Raw genomic sequence first — 23,705 nt, forward strand, 5'->3', positions numbered from 1 at the left:
CAAAAAAACACATACTAACACCAATAAGGGGCTTGGAATGAATGCCTGAGCGGGGATTTAAGGTAAGGAGGTACCTTACAGACATAAATATTTCCAGGTCTGTTTCCCCATACCTGCCTTCCAGGTTTGGTTAATTTAGCCACATTCTTCTTGGTCCCCGGTCCATAGCCAAGGTAGTGTTTCCTTAGGTAAACCAGAGAAAATTTCTCCATAGAAACCTGCCTATAAATCAGGAATCCTACCTGCCCTGCTGACTTCCCAGGGGCCATTTGGAGGCAGAAGCAGGATAAGCTTGCCCAGTGCTACCAAGTGTGAGGGCCTTTCTGGCCGACCTCTGTGGCTGCCCTGGGGCCCAACTTCTAACTCTTATCCACCATTTGGCACCATTTTGACCCAGGCCTTCTCAACAGGTCAGAAGCAAGTCCCCATCTAAGGAAGGAAGCAGGCAGACCACAGCTGACTTTCATGACGTGCTTTATGGTTTCCAAGCCACTTAAAGCCCTTTATTTGCTCTGATTTTTATACCAATTCTTTTTTTAAACAAGGAATCACTGTCCTCTTTACATTTCCTGGATGAAAAGGCAAGTCACTCACAACATGCCTATTTGCTCAAGGCTCCACTGGAGATGGCAAAGCTGGGGTTTGGATCCAGTTTCCCCTGAGGCCAGTTCCTAGGCCCTGTCCTCAGAGGCACTGCATGCTGTCCCCTCACTTCCGAGCAGCACCCCTGCCTTGGGGGGACGTGCCCATTCCTCCTGCTTTCCTCCCCTCCCCCTCCCCGACCCCTTCATGCCCGAGGAACAGCACAGAGGCGGTGACTGACTGGGGAGAGAGTCATGCCCATTCTGAAGTTCAGGCTCAGCTTCTCACTGTTTGGAGGCCTGAAGGTAAACTTTTGCACAAGGGAAGTGAAGAAAAGAAACAGCTCAGTCCTGGCCAACTGCTCTCCAAGGCACATCCGCTTACCTGAAAGAAAAATATAAGATGAGTTACCTGCTCAGGTGCTGTCAGTGCCCTGAAAGGACTGAAACCTTCTCCAATGTCTTGTGAAACCTGAGCAGAGGGAGGGCCTGCAGGGCCCTGGGGCTTTATGTCCTTGGCTTATTTGATCATGATCACCTGGGTTAACCAAAGCCCATGAGCTAAACACACAATCACACACTCCAGTGCCTTCAGGGGTCAGGCAGGTGAGGCACAGGTGTGAAGGTTCAGGGTGTAGATGAGAGAAGTCAGAGGCCTGGCTTGACTGAGAAAATGGTATCTTTCAAAAATCCATTAGGAAATGGTAATAACAACAACAGACAAAAACCAAAACTCTGTGCTTACTTTTTTTCAAAATTTAAAAGAAAATTGTCGAAAAGTATAAGCAAGTAGACTTCAGAATGTGGTTTCTCAAGTATCTTTTCTCTATGTTGGGTTTCCCTCCTTAATGACTGGCAATCCCCCTGCCGTGGCTACCCAAGCAGGGCAGACCCCACCTCATCCCACCTGTGCTTCCCCTCCCCCAGGCTCCCCCCTCCCCTTCGTGATGCCCTCCTCGCCCCATTGGGTACAACACCCCTCGCTGGTCTCTGCCACCATCTCTGTTTGGTGTGTGTTAATACCTTACTTTCTCCCTAAGGAATGATGTTCATGGGAAACATGAAAAAAAAAATATCCGTAAAGTATAAAGACAATACAAGCTGTTTGTAATCCCACAATCCAGACAAAACTGCTGTTAGCATTTCCACATAATTCCTCACTGTCATTGTAAAGATTCTCCTGCACACCGTCACTGGGACTACTCTGTTGTTCATTCTATGCGCTGCTATTGCTACTTTATATTTCCCCGTGTCATGAAATATTCCTGGAAAATCGTTAATGTATGCACGCCTCCATTTTGTCCTCTGCCTGCAACCAGTTGTCTGGGAACTAATTAGACAGGGTTAAAGTAGTGACTCCATTAGTAAGCAGCTCTGGGCTATGAGTAAACTTTTTATTCTCACAGACCTAAACAATTCTCACTTGTGAAATAATCTCTCTTCTAGCTAAGTTATGTGGCTGGGCAATGATACCAGTAAAGCAGGAGATATGAATTTGATTTTTTTTAAGTTTATTTATTTATTTATTTATTTATTTTTGGCTGTACTGTGTGGGTTGTGGGATTTTAGTTTCCTGTACACAGATCAAACCCGGGCCCTCAGCAGTGAGAGCTTGGAGTCCTAAGCACTGGACTGCCAGAGAATTCCCTGATTTTGCTTTTAAAATCATGAAAATGAGGGCTACTTGATTTCAAAGCTTTATCCTGGATTAAGGGAAACATGGACCTTCTCCTTGGTGCTTTCACTAACTGACCATCACTAACTAACCAAGTCCATTACCTCATTAGTAAAATGAGAGCACTGACCTACGATTTTGGGGAAAGTATCCTCCTAATCTAATCTCCTATGAACCAGTGATTTTTTGAAAATTGAGGACTCATCCTCTTGCCTTTCATGAAGCTGTGTGCATCACTGGTGGATCAAATGGGAGAAAGTTAAAGAAAAGAAAATATCAATTTGCAATAATACCTTTGTCATCTGCCCTGGTTGTGCAGGTGTCCTAGGTGCACACCTGATCATCTTTTCCAAGAGATGGGAGGACCTGTCCACATTCCATTCCTTCAAGGAAGCTGTCTTTACAAAGTGCTGGATCAAGAATGAGGCAAAGCAACTGTGCACCAAAGGTGGGAGTGTGGTGGGGGAAAAGCAGACTTTTTAACTCAGTGCATTTTTCATTTTTCTATTTCCTGTTCTGCTTAGCTAGGCCTCATTCTGTCACAGCTGAGGGCGTCCCCACATTGCTTGCCTTCTCTGAATTTCCTTCTTCTCAGGCAGGAAGCCAAAGAGTGAGAAGACCTGGCTGTAGCAATGGCTCCAGTCTCCCCCGTCTGCCTGTACTACATCATTAACAGTGGGACTTCTAAACCCTTCCCATAAAAACTGTAGCATTTTCTCTTCCCCTTGAACTGGGGCTCAGCTTATGACTTACGTGGGCAATAGAATGCAGTGGGAGTGATGGTTGCCCGTGCCCAGCCTGGCCCTGAGGAGGCACTGTGTGCTTCCGTTCTCTCTCTTTGGGTCTTATCTTCCACATCTGGGCTAGCTTGCTGGAGGATGCGAGAGAACTTGCAAAAAAGCCCCATTGTCCCAGCTGAGGTCATCCTAGATCAGCCTGCAGCCAGCTGACCTTCCAAACAGGCAAGAGAGCCCAGCTAAGATCAGACTTGTAACAGTATATATTGTTTTAAGTTACTGAGTTTTGGACTGCTTATTATGCAGCAATATCATAACTGAGCCACGTGACATTGATTTTGGATGCAGGCAGCAGTAAGCGGCAGCTTGCAGCAAGCAGCAGTGAGCAATAGCTGGAAGCAAGATCTTAATTCTTAGTTCCCAGACCGGGAATCCTAACCACTGGACCACAGGGGCCAGTGGCTAGGGCCTGGGTCCCTAGTTCTTGCCTGCCTTGTCAAGAATGAATTAAGACGAGGAGGCAGAAGGTAAAGAGAAAAGTAAAAAATCTTTTAGGAAAAACAATGTACATGTGGAGAGACGCACAGGTGAGGTCAGGGAGAGAGTCCCCAGAGTTGCGCCTTTGGGGAGTTTAAATTGTTTATAAAGGGGTAATCTTCTGGTTCTCTGTCTTCTTCTTGGCCAATCATGTTGCTTTGACCCCAGGGTTAATTTGCCTCTGGACCCTCCCCTGGGTGTGCACGCACCCCTCAATTAAGATGGATCCTATCGCAAAGGCCTCTGGGAGGGAGATAGCAGGCCTTATTATGGCCTGGCATCCCCTGCCTTTTTGACCCCATGAAGGCTTTTGCGCATGTGTAGTGTCTCCCTTGTCCCAAGGATGGGGAGTGTATGGCCTCTTGATCTCTTAACAGGGTTTAGCTCCTCTCTGTCCCTGCCATAATAGTGTCCAAATGTCCAGTTATTTATCCTATTTCTGTGGCTGTTTCTTATATCGAGGTGCAGATCTCAAAATATAGACAGGAGTCCAGTCACAAATATGTAATCTGGAGCCCAGTTGTCTCTTGCCTTAGGAAATATAAACAGGGAGCTGGTAATGGATGTCTGGCCTGGAGCTCATCTTCTTCTCACCCCAGAGGTGTGAAGAGGCCAGTTGTAAATGCATAGCCTGGAGCCCATCTACCTCCTACCTCAATATGAACTCAGTGAGTCTTAAAGTGGAAGGGCCTTTAAGTGGGAAAATGATTTACATTCTAATTGTGCTAGAGAGAGCACTAGATGAGAATTAGGCAAACCTGAGTCTTAGGCACTGTTCTGCCAATTCTTAATTGGCACATGATGTGGATAAGAAACAACTCTCTCTTATTCTTAGTTTCCTTACATTAAGAAAGGAGATACTGCTCCATTTCCTGTCTACCTGTTAATAACTCGGTTGTTGTAAGGATTAAATGAGATAATTTGCTTGCAAATAAAGTCTGTAATTAAAAGGGTGTTTTATATTCTCAACAACAACAACAAAACATCCAGTGAGGCAAGAATAATTATAATATTTAAAATAAACAGCTGAACCATTGTACTATAATAGGAAAACTGAAGCTCTTGTAGACGAAAGAGTGGAAGGTATTCCTATATCTCAAGTCTGGTTTCATGTTAGCAAGTGACTTGTGAGCAAAGAACCAGAGGAAGAAAGACAAAGAAGACTGAGTCAGAGGCAGGTCAGATACACGCAGGACCATGTCCTACAGCAGGAAAGCCTGGGCCCTGGATCACACCTACATGGTTTCAAATTCCAGTCCCGCCCTTTCTGTGCTTTAGTGGCAACATCAGCAAAATGACACTGTCCCAGCAAATCCATCTATATTTAATTTAAACTAATGGTAAGAAACTATCATGATTTCTGAGTGTCAACTCAGTGCAGTGTTTACTTACTTGTCTTAGGAGATACTTCTACGAAGGACACAGGCTGTAGTGTTCAGTAAACCTGGTTAACACTGCGTTCTAGCTCTGCCACGTGAGCTTTCTAACTATTGATGCCATAATTCACCCCGCTAAGCCTCAGCTTCCTTAGCCAACGTGGTGATAGGAATTTGGACCTTGTAAGGTTACACTAGAACACATGCTCCATGAGAGATGTTTTGTTTTTGCTACTGAGTTCACTGTCATATCCTGAGGGCTGAATGCTCAACACATAATCAGTGATCAGGAAATATTTATAGCATTAAGGAATTGGGGAAATTACTTGAAATGATTCTGCAACACACCTAACTGAATAACTGGAATATACTAAGAAATTTTCTCACTCATTTTACAACGTTATGAATTAAAACACCCTTTTGGAACTGACTGGCTTGAAAACATGAGAGAGTTTTCACTGCATCCTCTTTCATACTTTTCAAGTTGTGCACCAGGTAAATGCATTGACTAGATTTTAAAGGGGTCATTGGATTTAAAAAGACAAAAGGACATCTTCAGGAGGCACTTGTAGGGTAGAATCCCATCTTGTGAAGCCTGTGGCACTTACATTCATTCGTCATGCCCATAGTGACAAGGAAGCAGCCAAGTCCCTTGCCCCCCACCCCCTTCTTAGGAATTGGCTCTAGTTCTATGTGAATAGGGGGCCCTTAAAAGATCTTGGAACATTGAAAACTCTATAAACATGGCAAGCGTCCAACCTTCTTTAAGGGTAACAGGCCGAGGCTCAGCTTCTGTCCCCAGTGTTCTGGGGGACAGAGCAACGTGAAGCTGAAATCTCCATCAGAGTCAAGCCAGGGCTTAGGAAGTAAGAGCATGAGTGCTGGTGATGCTCCGCCCAGGGAGTCCTGAGCTGCAGCCAACAGCAAGAGGGAGCCACCCTGGGCGGGGCTATGGGAAAGCAAAGCATGACAAGGAGAAGAGGAGGGAAGGGCTGAGAGAGGGACTCTGGGTTCCCACACTGCCCTTTCTTGCTACTCACCTACTGAGAAAGGCAGAAAGGCTTCCCTTTTCTTAAACTGTCCATCCTCCAGAAAATGCTCCGGATTGAACGTGTCGGGGGTGGCCCACTCTGCGGGGTCCCTGTGCAGGGCAGTCAGGTTGGTCACGACCATGCACCCCTGGAGAAGGCAGCAAAGACTCAGGCAAGGCTTGACCCACACAACACACGTGCAGAGGGGCAGCAGTCCCCGGGCTCCCACACCAAGGTGGACAGCATCCTGAACTCCCTCAGCCTCCCCACCCCACCCCCTCTGAGCCCAACCCTTAGGACTCTGCTCTTTGCCATGAGACAGCTTATAATGGTGGACTGGAACTGTCTGCTGGGAATTTCACTGGGGAAGTGTGACTACTCTTGACTGCAGAATGGATCTCTGCAGGGACTTTTCAGTGTAGAACTTGGGAGGGAGTGTTTATGCATCAATGAGAGAATAACGTGACAGTGGCCAGTCAGTTCTGTACCAAAATCAACTCAGCTGCTCAGTGAAGTGATAACTATGGCAGCTCTGCCGAGGTAAAAAAAGACTCTTTCACTTAAGTTCCTCCCATTCTCTTCCCTACATTATCTAGTAAATTCTACAGAAGGTTTAATAATAGAATCAGATCACACAGTGGAAGGAACCACTATCCTTCCAGATACATAGCAAGACACCCAGGAGTCCTCCTTAGTGCTTCCCTTTCCCTCATTCTGCCTTCATCCAATCCTTTGCCAGGCCTGTCAATTTTACTTGAAATTTCTCTTGATTCTGTCACCTCCATTTTATGTCCACTATTGCCACCTGTTCTAGTTGCTAGCTTGGTGGTCTATACTCCTACAGTAGCCCTAACTTCGCCCATATGCTCTCTTTCCTTTCAATGTGCTCCAAACACTGAAAAGCAGCGTTAGCTTTGAACAAGATTTAATCATTCCACACCCATCCACCCACCACACCTGGAACTTGGTAGATACCTTTCAATAGCTCCCATCACTTTTAGATTAAGGAAACATCACCTGCTCCCTGTCTGAGCCACCCTCCTTCTGCCTGCACTCCCACTACCTCAAGCTTCTTTCAGTTTCTCAAACATGCCTCATGTTCCCACTCATTTCCATGCCTTTTTATATCCTATTCACCTTGCATGGAATGTCCTTCCAATGGGGAAGCTCCCCTGGTCCTGCCTCTTGAGATCATCCCCAGGTACAACAAACACAGAGGAACTTACACAAACTGAAGTGGATCCACAGATGCCCACCAAGGCCGCTAGAAAGCAAAGGCACTGTAAATGTGCAGTGTGGAGAAAGGACACTAGGGGGCACAGGAAAGGTGTCTGCTGAGACCCTAAGAGTGGTGGGCAGAGTGAGAGCAGAATTTCCTTTGAGGGGACAGGGAATTTAACAGGGACCCACTGAGAACAACTGCAGGGAAACTGTTCTAAAGTCAAAGTAAAGCAACTGTTGTGGAAAGAACATGGTGTAGTGCAAAAAAGGTGAACCTGGGAATCAGAACAGGTCTGTTTCTGGAACCCAACTCTTGTCACTTTGTAATTGAGATTTTTTTTTTTTTTAAATTTATTGGCTGCCTTGGGTCTTCGTTGCTGCGCTTGGGCTTTCTGTAGTTCTGGTGAGTGGGGGCTATTCTCCGTTGCGGTGCACAGTCTTCTCATTGAGGTGGCTTCTCTTTTTGTGGAGCATGGGCTCTAGGTGCGTGGGCTTCAGTAGTTGTGGCACATGGGCTCAGTAGTTGTGACTCACAGACTCTACAGCACAGGCTCAGTAGTTGCGGCGCACGGGCTTAGTTGCTCCGTGACATGTGGGATAATCCTGGACCAGGGTCCCAACCTATGTCCCCTGCATTGACAGGCAGATTCTTAACCCCTGTGCTACCAGGGAAGCCGCTGTAGTTGAGAATTCTTAAGCAAGCTGAATCCCTCTCTGAGGCTGGACATCTAATTTGTAACATGAGGATAACAGAATTATTCTGAGGACCGATTAAGACATTTTGGAAGAACCCATATAGCCCGTGGTATATAGTCACTGCCTAATAGGCATGGGTTCTTTTCCCTCCTTTTCTGATACTTAATACTGCGCATGCTTGGATTGCTTTCCCTTGTGAGACAGTCCCGTCAAGGGGCTGTACGTCACAGCTGGAAATACAGCTATGGGGATGTTACATTAGAAACACCAGCATTAATGTGATGTTGGCCCAGGAGGATTCAAATGTCCCTTCCTATGTCAACATTCTACAAGCCCAGGAGTATGAAGCAGAATTTCCCCAAGTAACCCTGGCAGGTCTCCATCCTGTGAGAAGCTCTCCCAAGGTGAATAAAAGGACCTCATGGCAAAGTCTGACTGAGAACTGCTGCTTGCTGTACCCCCAGAAATATTCACACCGCACATCATACAGTAAGAAAACTGAGCAATCTCACAGCAAAGAAAAGCCAGGCTTTGCCTAAATACAGTTGACCTAGGAATCTCTCTTCTATCCAGAACACTTATTAATATCTAGTCGAAATAATGTTCTCAAGACCAGACGTGGAGCAAAAACTAATATGACATCAGGTATAATATATCCCTCTCCCCATTTAAGTGATTCTCTAGGACAAGAATACACGTCACTTTTCTAGTTGAGATCCCCACCATTCACCAACATGAGCTTGGAGATCTGAGGCTGCGAGCGAGCCCCTAATTACCTTGGGCAGGTGGTATCCACCCAGGGTGGTGTCGACTGTCACCTCCCTGGGCACATTCAGGGGGACAATGTTTCCCATTCTCTGCACCTCGTGGATGACAGCGTTGGTGTAGGGCATGCACTCTCGAGCTGCCATGCTCGGCTGCTGTGACTGGCCAAGCACTCTGTCGATCTCAGCTTGGACTTTTTCTGGAAAAGCAGAGGAGGTTCTGTTATTCTATCATTCTATAACTTTCCTTGAGCCCGGTTAGCTAAGGAATGGAATAGCCAGGATCAAAATGGCTAAAGTTATAGTAGGCTCTCTAGACTAGCTCCTCGGGGGGTATGTGAGTAGAAAGTGGGCCCTGGTGTGAGACAGATCTGGTGGCAAACTCTTGCTCTACAACAATCCTGCTGCAAGTTACTGAAACTCTTCGAGCCTCGGTTTTCTCTTCTTATTAGTGAGGATGAATCAACTTTCACCTTTAGGAATTTTGAGATTTACATGAACTGCTTTTAGGAAAGCAATCAACAAATGAAAAAAAACAAAGCCCTTAATTGTGCCCCAATATCTATTTTCCTCTTTTTCTACAATAATAGATATTTTAGCTGGATACCTGGTTGCACAGCTAAAGACTACATTTCCCAATTTCCCTTATGACTAAGTTCTGGCCAACAGAATGTAAGTAGAGTGGATGGTTGATACTTGGAACATGCCCTTGCAGGAAGGGTGTATGCTTCCTTCTTCCCTTCCTACTGGTGGAAAGACAGTCTTAGAGGTGAGCCATCTGTGAGAGCACCAACAAGGGTGCCGTTCCAGATACAGTAGAGCAACACACTGGAAGGAGCTTGGACCTCAAAGAGTTCTGCAGAGTTTAGCTTAGAGTTTCTCACTTGAGAGAGAAATGAACTTCTACTTACTTATAAATGACTGTTAAAATTTTTACAAATAATTTTGGTAAAATACACATAAATTTAACATCTTAATCATTTTAAGTGTGCAGTTTAATATCGTTAAGTATATTTGCATTGTTGTGTATAACCAATCTCCAGAATATATTTATCTTGGAAAACTGAAACTCTACATCCATTGAACCATAACTCCCTATTTTCCTTTGCCCCTAGTATCGGACAACCACCTTTTCACTTTCTGTTTCTATGCATTCAACCACTCCAGCTACCTCATATACATAGAATCATACAGTATATGGCTTTTTTTGATGACTAGATTATTTAACTTAGCATAACGTCCTCAAGGTTCATTCATGGTGTAGCATGTGTCCGAATGTTGCCTTGTTAGGTTAAATAATATTCTGTTGCATTTCACGTTCTGTTTATCCATTCATCCATTGATAGACACTTGACTTGTTTCCACCTCTTCTGTCATTTTTAGCCATTGTTATTTTGGAGCCTCTGTTATAGAAACCAAATCTATATACTAAGTGTTTCTAAGCTAAAAAAAAAACCCACCGTAATTCACAGTTAAAAATGCTTTTTACATCAAGACTCAGGACACGTAAACATAAATATAGACATGTATGAAACATAGATTCATATATGACATAGATATTTACTTATAGGGAAAGAAGTAAAGTTTCATGATAAAAAACTTATCCTTAGTAGCACAGGAAGAGGTCTGTTCCTTTCTAATCTATTTTTATTTTAGGAAAAAAAGTTGGTTTGATCTGCTAAATAGATATTATGTCCTGATAATGAACTTCTACCCACAGTTTGAGAAACTGTATCCTAAAAGCACTTCATGTGCTCAAACTGTTCTGGGACCTGGAGAAAGAAAACTGATTGTAACAGTCACTGTCCTTGAAAGGACTACAGTCTGTGCAGAAGGTACACAATGTGTGATAAGCAAATGAACGTGCATTAGGTCATCTCTTAAGGAAGGAAATGTCAGTATTTTCCCAGAAGTTGGGGACACACTTTGAGGAGGTTGTGTTTCAGTAGATTCTTCGGCATAGCTAGTGGTTTACCATGGAGAGAAATTAGGGAAATACACTGTGGTATTATCCTCCTAGGGAAGAGCAGGTGTGATGTCCCAGAGGCACAGACAATGACAGTGACGTTAAATCACATGGGATTTAGTGAGGCCCCCATGCAGGGTGGGTAGAGTAGAGGTTGGACAGGCAGAAAGAGGCACAGCAGAGGGCATGATGTACCAGACTCAGGAGTGTGGGCATTGTCCACAGGGCAATGGAGGACAGTGCTTAAAAGAAGGGAAGACCACCACCAGATTTCATATGCAAGTGGAATGGAGCTCTTTCCCAGAACTCACCACAATGTCAGAGAACTTCACTGTTTTCCCCACTGGGCTGCGAGTTCCCTGAGGGCAGGACTCTCTGTTATATTTGTGTTATGAGGACCCATCACAATCCTGACAGAAAAACTGCAGAAGTTGCCTGTTCTCAGTCCACCTGGTCCTGTGACTGTCCTACTTCTCTCTCCATCCTACCATGCTGTCTTCCGGCCCCACCTCAGGGCAGTGTGTGCCAGGGAATCCCATTCTGACCTGGCCCATGCCCACCACTGACGTGCTCACCTTGGATTTCGGGGTACAGGGCCATGTAGAGCAGGCCCCAGCGCAGGGTCGTTGAAGTTGTCTCTGTTCCAGCAAAGAAGAGGTCCAGGGTGCTGCTGATGAGGTTTTCTTCTTGGAAACTCGAAGTGGCATTGCCCTTATGCTAGAAAACACAATGATCATTGGCTTATTCAGATGGTTCTTGGTTTCCACAGCACAGGGGGCTTCATCCTTGAGAGACCTTGGCAGAGCGAGCCCAGGAGAGACGCTTCCCCTCTGGCCATCGCAGGAGGCAGGGACTCCTTACTGCAGCATCATTAGCGTCCTCTGCCCCCAAGCGCTGGGAGCTTTTGTGAGCTTTGGTGGATGAAAATCAAAACGAGTCATTTTTTTACACCCATAATTTTGGAGAATCTATTAGTACACTGGAAATACAGCCTTGGGTTCCAATATTAACCACACCCACACCATTCACTGTCTATATGACTTGTGCCCCTACCTCCAGAAGTTTCAATGTGTGAACATTCCCCCCTCTATGGTCCCACACCTGCACATCTTATAGCAAGTGAAATCTCCTCCTCTGAGGAGTAATCAATGCTTCTAGTAATGTTATGCCAATAAGGTGAAATGAGAGGAGTTGGAAGGTAATGTAGCATTCTGGCAACTCTAGGAGAAGGGACCAAAAATCTGACGTGTCAAAGATGATAACATCAATGCAGTGATGTGTGTTAACTGGAGGGGTTACTATGTTACAGGATACTCAGTCAATTTTGGCTTTTTTCTTGTTTCTTTCCTATAATTTTGGAAAGTGCACGACATGGAGATGAGGGAGGAAGGCCAAAGTTCCTTCCACTTGAGGCTAAACTCTGGCATCTGACTCAGCTTTACTTGTGCTCTGCACTGGGGAGCTGGGGGAAGGGGTAGGAAACTGGGCATTGGTCCAAGTAATAGTGAAACAATACTTATTTGTCCTGTTGATATGTAGAGGATAGAGAATAGACTATGAAAAGGAAGTATTTGGGGTCTCCAAAGATTTCAAATCAAATATTGTTAAACATCTATCTGTACTTCTGTCTTAGCAATTCTGAGTTAATGTTTATTCCTACACCCTATGAAATATTGCCTCTATTTTTCCTCCCCTGTGGTAGGTTGAATTTGGTGACCCACAAAGATGTCCACGTCCTAACCTCTGGAACCCATGAATGTTATATGGCAGTCAGAACTTTGTAGATATAATTAACTTAAAGATCTTGATATGGGAAGATTATCCTGGATTATCCCAGTGGGCCCAATATAATCAGAAGAGTCTTTATAAGAGGGAGGCAAGAAGGGCATAAAGAAAAAACATGAGGATGGTGGCAGAGAAGATGCTACATGAATGGCTTTGAAGATGGAGGAAGGGGCCCTGGGTCAAGGAGTACAGGCAGCATTTAGACACTGGAAAAGTCATCAATGGCTTCTGTCCTACAGCCTCTAGAAAGAACCAGCTCTGCCCACATCTTGACTTCAGCCCAGTGAAACTGGTTTCAGCTTCCTGACCTCTCGAACTGTAAGAGGATAAATGTGTGCTGTTTTAAGCCCCCACGTTTTTGGTGATTTGGTACAGCAGCTATAAGAAACCCGAATCCTCTCATATGCTCTTTAAGAGCAAAACTCAGGAAAGAGCTCTGGTTTCCTCACCTTTTCCATTTCCTTGAGGTAAGCATCAATGAAGTCTCTTGCTTCAGCAGGATTCCAATCCCTCTTGTGGTTTTCAATCACACGGGCAACAAACACTTTCAGTTTCTCCCATTTACTAAAGAGAGTTTGGTGTTGTCCAGGAAGGTAAGTCATTATGCTTGGAAAGAGATTGTAGAGCTGATGGAGAAACCAAAACAGGCATGGAGACAAGGGGGTGCCAGTTTTCCACTTTTGTAGATATAGAACCATCTTCTCTTTCCATCTCTTCTATGTGCTTACACTTAACCCTTGGAGTCACCCTTGACTCTTCTTCTCCCTCTCAACCCTCTTCTTTCCCCTCTGGCAAAGCATTTCAGCTCTCCATCCAAAATATAACCAGTCTCAGACCACTTCTCACCATTCCAACTGCTTTGTCTTCCTAGTATAACCCACCAACATTTCTTACCTGGATGCTGTAAAGCCTCCAACAGGTTTCCTGATTCTCTCCTTAACAAACCCCATTCCCAGTCTATTTTTCACTGAGCTGCCAGAGGGATCATTTAACAGTTTAATCAGATCATTTTACTTTTCATCTCTCAATATTGGTCTCTATGATAACATCAACAATGTTCTTGTTTAGAACTTTGCATTTGCTGTTCCTTCCAGCTAGAATGCTCTTCCTTTGAAATCCGTATATCGCCTTCATTAAGGTGTTGCTCAAATGGCACTTACTTGGACCTGTCTTACCTGATGATTCTATAATTAGCAGCCCCTCTGGCACACGTTTCCATTCCGAAATTTTGTTTTATTTCTTTCTCTTGGTGATTATCACTATTACATGTGTGTGTATATATTTTTGTGCATGTGTAGAACATGACTGTCTGTCTATCTATCCAGCTAGCTATGTTAAACATAGATATATATTTGTTTATCTGCCCACTATGATGTAATCTCCATGTGGGTAAGACATTTTTAATAAAATTAAGTGGCTTTTGGATATAGTTTCTCTAAGAATATTTGGTAGAAAATAGATGGCACAACATAATGGAAAATTATCTAGGCTTAAAATGAAACAGATGGGGTTTGACTACCAGCTTTGCTGCTTTCTAGCTATAAGACTTAGGTATCAATAACATTAATAATAATGATGACGATGAAGATGATGTAGTTTCTTACTATTTAGTTTAACCTGCTGCCAGTGGGGCACCAGGGTTATTTTCATGATTGAATCACATGAGATCCACACCCCACTTAACACAGAGCCAGTGGATCGCTGTGTGGATACGCTTACACATTCCCATATCTACTTGCACACACCAGGATGCTTCATTTCATCTTTAAAAAATTACTGTAAAAATGAACTGAGATAAAGTATGTGCAATTGTCCATCAAAGTGCCTGATCTATGTGGGTCTCTAAGAAATGCTTATTGTCCCTGACCCACTGCGCCATCCAGGAATTTCTTTTCCTTGGGAAGAGTCAGCTAGGTACCCACTGAGGTCCCAGACTTCTTAGGTTCTGTCTTAAAAGGAGGGAATACAACGGATTACTGAATGCGGGATTACCATGTTTACAACTAAGAGTAAGGAATGCTATTCAAAACTATTGTTGACAAGAATAATCATAGTAGCTCCCATTCACTCTGCCCCTTTACAGTGCCAGGAAGCATGCTAACTGTTTGATCAGTTTTGGTGAGATGAGTCCATAAATCTCCAGGCAATGTTGCTTGCTAAAAATGAATAAAAGTAAATCCTCCTCTAGATACCCAAGGATTTACTTCAACTCTTGGGGCTGATTTTCCCCTACCAGTGTCTTCCAAATCCAGAAAAATGGCTGAGAGACCAAGTAGCTGAGCGGAGGCTTTGACAGACTCATAGCCCTGGCAGGACAAGCGGAGGGCGGGGCCCACCAAGGAAGTAGTGAGGTTTGAATCCCTTAAATCCACATCCTACATATTTAGAAGACTGATAATATCAAGTGTGGAAGGGCATGTAAGTAGTGAGACCACTTGGAAACGTGTAAGTATTCTTATGTCCTGGTGTTTATGCAAGAGAAATGAGTGGATCTGTCCACATGAAGGACTGACCAAGAATGTTCATTCCAGATCCCCAAACTGGCAATCCCCCACAGGTTCATCAATGGAGAATGGAATAACAAACAGTGGCATATTCACACTCGGGAAACTCTGCAGGTATAAAAAGAGCAACTAACCCAGATGAATCTGAAAACAATGTGCCGAGGGAGAGTCAGGCACAGAAGAGTACTTCTGAGGGAGGATGGAGATGGGGAGCCACGGAGGGACATGGGGATGAGAGACTCAAAGGTGATGGCAATTTATAAAAAAAAGAACATAGGTCTATTGACGCACATTATGTAAAGTTTTGTACTTTACCTGACTGTTAGAAATGTTCTTTGTCTATAATAAATATTGAACAATATTATCTAAAACACTGAAAGTCAACTGATTGACTTCAAACATGTTTGTGTTGAAGTCAATTACAAAAGGCTACATTTTAGCTAAAAAGGAATAGAAGACCCCATGTCATCTGTGTCTGGCATCAGCTCAGTATCCTTATCCAAGACAGGAGGTGAGAACTGCCTTACTTGGCACGACACTGATGTCTGCAGAATCAAGACCTCATCCAGCAGCCTCAGTAGCTCCTGGAACTGCTCATCTTGGTAGTCAAAGCGTTCCCCAAATGTGATGGAGCAAATAATATTGGAAATTGCATTGTTGATTTTGAAGTGAGGGTCAAAAGGCTGTCCTGGAGGCAGAAGAAGAGATAGATAATTCAGGTTGGTTACTTTCTATTTTTCCACTGAGAATCTACTCTATATGACATAGGACATACAGACTACAGAACCACCTCTGAGACCGTGCCCACAGCACCTTATACAGTGTCTGACACACAGCAAGTACTCAGTCAATGCCTGGGAAGTCAAACTGCTGACCAGGATTTAAAACCAATAATATGGTGAATACCCATCTTCTTATACTTAATTCTTGAGCTCCATGAGGGCAGGTCATGGTTAGCTGTTCACTGTTACCCCCTCAGTGCTCTACACAGTGCTGGGAGCTGGACAGGCACATAGGCTCTTATTAATCACCTGGTTAGTGAATGAATGAGCCACAGTCCCTGCACCTGTCCTATGACCCTGTGAACTACAAATTGGCACTTGTGATGGACACTTGCCATCCACCCCTACAAGGATTACATCACACGTGCTCCTGCTGCTGACCTGTAACATCCCCTGAAGGGAATTCAAAGTGGAGATCAGAAATGAGGCACTCTGTGCTTTGGAAAAATGGGCTGGTCATGCCTTCAGATAGTTAGATGTTTTCAGGAGCTGATTTTGTGAACCAATCCTTGCATCTCCTCATATCTAGAAAAGCACTAAATCCCTTCGTGGTGACGTCTGCACCTAGTGACTAGCAGAAACCCTCTACAAAAATATATGTTTGATTGCATGTGCTCCTCCTTCACCAAGATTACATATATAATGACCTTCCCCCCTACCTCTTTGGAACAGTTTCTCAGAGCTATCTGAGATGCTGTCTCCTGGGCTGCAGTCCACATTTTGCCACAAATAAAACTTAACTCGTAACTCTCACGTTGTGCATTTTTTTTAAGTCGACAACATGCTTACCATTCTCCTCTCCAATTGCCTGGATGAGGAAGTGGGCCTCGTTCTGAATGCGTTCCTCCAAGCTCTTCCTTCCTAGTCCAAAGTTCCTCAGTGTTGTCAGGGTGAACCTTCTTTGTTCCTTCCATATATGGCCATTGGACATGATCAAGCCTGGGGAAAAGAAAGCCAACATGATGAGAACAAAGCCAAGTAACCCATGGGGGATAATGTATCAGATGGAAGGAAGGAGAAGGGCTTTAAGGCACTTGAAAACTATTCAGAGAAATAATCCCAAAGCAACGGCTCTAAAATTTAGCATCTAGTGACCGCCAGATACATTTTTAATGCATTATGTATTTGAGTACTAGCAGAACCTCTCCAAGGTAGATGCTATCATATCTGTCCCCCACCTCCCCCCGCCAAGGTTTTGTTGCTGAGGAAAGTAAGGCATAACAGATAAAAGGAAACTTTGCAAGGTCATAGAGTTAGTAAGCAGCTGAACAGGCATTCAAATTGAAGTTTGCCTGAGTCCAAAGCCCATGCTTTGATGACGTGTCACACAATAAGTTACATTTAAGTATTTATTATGCTACATACTAAGAATGCATTTATGGATTAGAGACAATCCATAGTCATAAGGAGAAAAGGCTTTAATCTAAGATGATCTTAAATAAGTCACTCAAGAACAAGAAAGTGTGAACAATCTGTGTAGAAAAAACAACACAGGCAAAGGAAAAAAAAATCTTCATATGTTCAATAGACCATCATTTATTTCATAGCACAGGTGAGGTCACACTGCTTTCACTTCTTCACTCCCAGCACACTCTTCAACTCCTTCTAATACCTGCCTTTGGCCTCCATCACCTCAAGGACATGGCCTTCCCTGCTGTCCATACCAGGATCCTTTCCAACCTCATCTTGATGTGTCAGCAGCAGGAGATGCTTCTTTCCTGAAACACTCTCTTCCATTGGTGCCCAGGACACCACACTCTCCAATTTTCCTCCTAATTCTCTGACTGCACAGAACTTCCCATATCTTTTGCTAATTCATCTTCTATTAAATTTTGAAACAATCCAGTTCTTCATTCAAGTTTTGCAAGCCTCTTCTCTCTTAATCTATGCTCCATTTTTGAGAAAGTCTCATCAGCTAAAACTTTAAATGACATCTACTGATAGTGAACATCTATTCCTGTCCCTCAGCTCCAGACATACATACAAGCGTCCCCGTGACTCTGCTGACTTAGAGGCATTTCAGCCTCAGCATATCTATGACTGAAGTCATGGTTTGCTCCATACAGCTCCCCAGCTGGGCCGGCCAGCACCTTGTCCTCCTCCAAATGTTCCTTCTTTCCTTTAGCTGCCCATTGGGTGTCGACCCCAATGCCTCATTCTCCCTCTGTCTAGGTCACCATGTCTTACTGGCTTTGCCTCCTGAACATCTTAAATCCACGTATCTTCACGGCCACTCTCCTTGTCTAACCTGCTGGATGGTCATTTCTGGCCACCTCCCTAGTCCAAGCCACCACCTTCTCTAACTTAAAATGCTGCCATAGTCTCTTGCTCCTTTTATTCCATTCCCAACATTGCAGCTTAGAGAAGTCTTTAAAATGTACCCTGTAAGTATAATGATTCCTTTCTGTACTGAAACCATTCAAGAGTTTCCATTGTTGTTAGGATAAAAAGCAACATCCTTAACAAGAAGATGCATGAACTGTTCCTGGCCAAACTCAGCACCTTCATCTCCATGTAATTATTTCTATTTAATCCCTGTGCTGGCCACACTGGCCACCTTTCAGTTCCTCAGGTCACTGTTCTTCCTCCCACCTCAGAGAATTTCATATACTATTCCCTCTGACTGATTGCTTCTTCCCATTTGTCACTTACATTAGCTTTTTCTGAGTCTCCGGATTAGATTAGACAGCCCTAAGGAGTGCACCCTGCTTTTATCTTCATAACACTAAGGCCTTAAATTATTAGGGTAATTGATTCTGTTTTCCTAAATGGAATGTAAGTTACAGAAAAACAAGGATTTGTCATCCTACTCACTGTTCTGTCCCTGGTGCCTAGCACCAGGCCTCACATGGCAGATAATAAATAGAGTGAATGGCTTTAGAGTTACAGGATGAAATACTTCAAAGAGGAATTGAGAAGCATCTAAAAAATGGCACTTTGGTAGAAGAATATATTTGAGTATTTCATTTAGATTTTTAAATGTGTAAGTTTATTGAATGATCATGTTAAGTATTCATGCCAAACTCTTCTAACAGAGAGGGAAGGCTAGAGATAACTTGTGGGGCACAGCCTTAACAACAGAGCATCAGGGACTAGAGGCGAGAAGGGATCCCACAACCAGCGGGAGGAGGCAGGTCCACATCCACCTTCCTAGGGGAGAGACCGGAGTGGAAAAGCAGAAGGAGAGCCAGGGAACACGTCGCCTTTCCCCTGCTTAAAAGACATGTTACGTCCCTGAATGCGGAGGACGCTTATTTATTAAAGCAGCCAGAGTGAGTTCATGCAGGGGATGCCGCATCTGCCAAACCCCTGACGTTAGGGCCACCAGGTTCCCTGAGTGGGTGCCTTCCAGGGAAGTGCGGGCACTCAGCTTCCTGCAAGGGCAGGACATTTACGATGGGCCTGGTCCCTGGGAGTGCTGGAGAATTACAGTCACAAAGGCACCTTTCAGAGACTACGAGAAAACCAAACACATACCTCTTACATTAGTCAAGAAACTTACCGTTTTTGTTCAAGACACGCTCATGGATAGGAATTGTGGGGCGGTTCACAAAGTTTTGGCCCTGGTGGACAAGGGCTTCTTTAATTAAGGGCAATCCAGTTACAATAACTGAAGAAAATCCACCGAAATCCAGGCTAATAACATTCCCATATTTCTTCACAAGCTGAAAAATAGTAGAATAGTCACAGGTGAACATGCACACATCTGTGTGTCCAGGAATGGAGGGTGTGTGTAGCTGAGGGGCTTCTAAGGGGGCAGTTTGTGTGTGCAGGTGTTGTGTGCGCACCTTGGCCTGATGGAAATGTTTCCATCTGTCTCCATTTATCCTCCTCTCAACTAGAGTACAGGACATGGACATTCCTTATGAACATTCTTTCACACGTTCAACCTAATCAAATTAAATGACCATAAACTATTGTGTCCTGAGAAAAAGGCATAAGGATATAATAATATAAGCAAGGTCTCTAACCTCAAGCATCTTAACTGAAGGGAGAGAATTCAGCACATGTGACTCATCAGAGAAGGCTGAGATATGTTTTTCAAACCAGTGGTGTAGCAAGCATGGACTTAGTAAATCACATCTGTTTAACCAGATGGGACAGAAGATTCATTACAGGGCTGGGACCAGGTAGGGAAACTAGTACTCTAGCTCTAACTCCTTTGCTGACCAGCTGTAAGCTCCAGAAAAGCTGCTTCACGTTTTTGGAGCCTCAGCTCCCCAGCAAAAAAGGGAGAAAAATATTCCTTCCGCAAAGGCTCCATGAGGAAGAATGAGAGTAGCAAGGTGAAAGGTTGTTCTCTGGACGGCAGACATCCACTCGAGACGCTGAGGAATGAACGGCCTCCGTGTGCAAACGGACGTGGATGCTTGTGCTCTTGGTGACAGGCGAGCGCACCGGGATGATGTGCGGGAGAAAGGCACTCGTGGTCACAGACAACCACATGCACTGGGTGCCATGATAAGCACCTTTCACGTTTCATCGCACTTAACCTCACCACCACCCTATGGGAGTCATGAAGGTCAGCATCTCTCTTAAGGAAAATGAGTCACCGCAGAAGTAGCTTAGCCAAGGTGACAAAGCTATTGGGGGTTGGAGGGAATCTGGCAGGCATTAGGTAAGATTTGAGGGCAAAGACATGAACCTGAGATGGCACTAGGACCTTAGAGTTTAGTAGGCGTGACAAAGTGAACGTGAGAGTGAGAGTGAGGGACAGGGAGAGGGAGAGGGAGAGAGAGAGAGGAAGGAAGAGTGTGTGGGTGTGTCACGTGTACACAAACCCCTTGTGCAGATATGTGCAAGTAAGGATTAGCTGGCTGTCAATGGTCATTAATCCAAGTCTACCTGACATGTTTATTCAAGACACAGATCTAGGTAGACCTTTCCCCTGCCACCAGTCTGCAGGGCTGTGTCTTGCTAAGGCTGTGGTATCAAACAAAGCGCTCATTTCCTCCAAGTTTGTGAGACCCCAGCTCCCCAACTGCCACGCACTTATGCTCTCCCATATCACCTGGAGCTCCCCGAACTGTGTCACCCCATCAGAGCAAATATTGTGAATTTAGTCTCATTCCTTCACCCCACTCCCACATTAAAGACTGAGCTTGTACTCAATCCTTCCATTGTCTTGTTGGTCTAGAGTCCTCCATCCATATTTGTTCATTGCTACCTCAAGAAGTCCTGTCTTGTTAGAAACAGCAGAGCCAAGATTCTGTCTCACGCCGGTCTGCCTCTAAAGTACAAGGGTAAGTCAAAAATTATCTACAGCCAGAGTGTGGGTAATTCTTGACTCTCTCATACATGTTTTGCTCTAAGAAATGGCAGAATGAGAATCAACATTTTTACTTCATCTTGCTGAACACCTGGAAGAACTCCTAGGGTTTTATGAAAAAGATTTCTTGATTAATTTAGAATATATAATAATGATGTATTTTGAAACTTGTGAGACTCTGCAGTTAAGCTAAATGACTCCTAACTGACAAGGTATACAACGTAGAATCTCAGCTTGTTCTTGGAAGGGACTCAGTGCTCCATTAGCATTTACTTAAATGAACTCCTTCAGAGTTCTGTCTCTACCAAATCTCTGCCCATGTATAGTTTTAGTCTAACAGACCTGGATCAAACACTGGATATAACACTATGTTATATGATCAACTGTGTAAACATGGATAGGTCAAATGACTCCCGCAGCCCTAGTACTGATGGTAATGTCTACCAATTCTTAAATGCACCGTGCTAGTCACTGTGCCAATTGCTTTACATGGATGTAAATGTATGACCCATAGTCATCTGAGGATTCTTTGTAAGGTAGAGAATACTTTTTCATGTACAACAACAAACAAATCATTAAAAAAGGAACAGTTTCAGTAGGAATAAGAGAGTTTAAAAATAAGGTGGTTTATAAAGCTAAAACAGACAAAATCAGAAGTGATTATAGAAAAATAAGGAGTAAAGGATTAACACAGGAGCTAAAAAAGGGCAAATAAAAGGAATAAGTTATAGGAAATTTCCTATGAAAGATAAAAATATCAAATGTAGCATTAAGCACTTAAATAATTGAGTAAAAAAATGTTTAGAATAAAAAATTAGAAGTGGTAAGTTAGTGAGATAAGATTGAACTATGAGATATAAAGTTGAGGGAGATTCTACCTAAACAAATTTGTTAACTCAAAAACCAACAGATCAATGACACAAAAAGAAAAAAAGGATAAAAGGAATTCTCACTCCCACTAGCAGTAGGTGAGAGGTTCCATTCCTCTGAACACTCACCAGCACTGAGCTGTGTGTGTCTGTGTGTGTCTGTGCTTGAGTGTGTGTATGTATGGGAGTGGTGAGAAAAAGGGGGGCTAAGATTTTCTCTCCTTCAGTTGCTAAATTGTATTTTTAAACATTGTCTCTATGTGCTTGCATTGCTTTTCTAGTTAAAAAGTGTTTCTAACCAATGAAGCACAACAAAGAAATCAAAGGACACACAGAATAAAGCTTCATAACATGGTTCTTATCCTTTTTGAATCATAGAATCCTTTGGAAAACTAGTGTATGTTATGGATTGGCTCTCCAGGAAAATCCTGTACACAGGAATACAGTTATGCATACATGCAGTTTCGAGGGTTCACCCATTCCCCAGGACCCACAAACTCCCACTAAGATTCCAGGTTTCAAAGGTAGTTCTTTCTTGGGGTTCTGCTAGGTGTCTAAGAACAGTCTGTGGAAATCAAATTCAAGTTCAATCCAACAGGTTTTTATGAAATGCTTCACAGTTGCAAGGCACCTTCTGACATTGCTGTCTTATATGTGGGGCAATACACAGATCGATATGCCATGGTGTTTTCCTAAAGTGTGAAAGTCTCTTCGTAGACGCATAGTGGAAGATGATATATGTTATAATGCTGGTAGAAAGGGATGTGAAGGTACTGAAAGAAGAAATGATTTTCCACTCCAGATATGGGAGAAGCGTCTAAGAGGGGATGGTATTTGAGCTAGCAAAAGGACATGTATTGTGAAGGCAAAGAATATTTAGGCTCTGTGAACAGCATATACAAATGCAAAAACACAAAAATGTGGGCTTTCAGGAACAAGTGAGCTCTCCTGTCTGACTGCACTGCAGGTGCATTAAACAGAACTAACCCTGCGGTTGGTCAAGGCTGGGTGTTGGGGGTACAGGTCCTTATGTTTAAACACTTGCAAACTAATGGAGCATACCAATAGGTAATCAGGTCTCATTATTACCATTCTGTGCGATAATTATTTGATAGTGGAAATTTAGGAAGCACATAAGGAACCCCGAGGTTAGGATAGGTTCCTGGAAGAAATATGTCTCATTTGTGTAGAGAGATGAGAGACAAGGCAGGCAGGTAATGTGAGCTAGACCAAGGATAGCTTAATGTCAAGTGAAATACTGTGGATCTTATTTTGTTTGCAATCAGAAAACTGAATAGGGGACGTAAGGGCAGTGAGTGCTTAAGAACTTGGATTTTGAAGTCATACAAGTCCGTTTGTATCCGGCTTCTGCTTGCTACTTTCTATGTGAGTTTTGGTCAAGTTATTCAACTTCCTTGTGTCTCAGTTTCCAAATCTATAAAATGAGGGCTATTACTAGGTCTCATCTTTAGGATTGTGGTGATAAGTAACCATAATACTAAAATTAATAATAAAATTATTTATTGTTATTGATATACGTGGGAGTGTATTATAGCAGAAGGACACTGGTTAGATCTGGACAAAGGAATGGAGGGGAAGTGGGCAGACAGTGGATTGATGGAGCCCATGCAGCAAGCAGGCCAGTCACGTGATGCCTGCTATGCAACCTACAACTGGCTTTCCTCGAGATTTTTACTATAAATTTTTAAAATTATTTATTTATTTATTTATTTCCTGTGCTGGGTCTTCTTTGCTGTGCATGGACTTTCTCTAGTTGTGGCGAGAGGGGCTACTCTTCTTTGTGGTGCATGGGCTCCTCATTGCCATGGCTTCTCTTGTTGTGGAGCATGGGTTCTAGTTGTATGGGCTTCGGTAGTTGCAGCACATGGGCTCAATAGTTGAGGCTCACAGG

The 23,705-nt window shown here is 43.7% G+C and overlaps 1 protein-coding gene across 1 annotated transcript in view; it reads right to left on the reverse strand.

Moving 5' to 3' along the window:
- Positions 1 to 474: 474 nt before the first annotated feature.
- Positions 475 to 23,705, reverse strand: part of LOC130840740 (cytochrome P450 2J2-like) — a 29,569-nt gene continuing 6,338 nt past the window's right edge. Inside the window, exons 2-9 of the mRNA XM_057716552.1 lie at positions 19,158 to 19,320; positions 16,445 to 16,594; positions 15,401 to 15,561; positions 12,819 to 12,995; positions 11,160 to 11,301; positions 8,631 to 8,818; positions 5,947 to 6,085; positions 475 to 966 (exon numbers count right to left, since the gene is read on the reverse strand). Of these exons, the coding sequence (XP_057572535.1) occupies positions 788 to 966; positions 5,947 to 6,085; positions 8,631 to 8,818; positions 11,160 to 11,301; positions 12,819 to 12,995; positions 15,401 to 15,561; positions 16,445 to 16,594; positions 19,158 to 19,320 (1,299 nt within the window). The 3' untranslated portion in view covers positions 475 to 787. The remainder of the gene's footprint in view (positions 967 to 5,946; positions 6,086 to 8,630; positions 8,819 to 11,159; positions 11,302 to 12,818; positions 12,996 to 15,400; positions 15,562 to 16,444; positions 16,595 to 19,157; positions 19,321 to 23,705) is intronic.

This window comes from Hippopotamus amphibius, chromosome 1, assembly GCF_030028045.1.
Source record: "Hippopotamus amphibius kiboko isolate mHipAmp2 chromosome 1, mHipAmp2.hap2, whole genome shotgun sequence".
NCBI lineage: Eukaryota > Metazoa > Chordata > Mammalia > Artiodactyla > Hippopotamidae > Hippopotamus > Hippopotamus amphibius.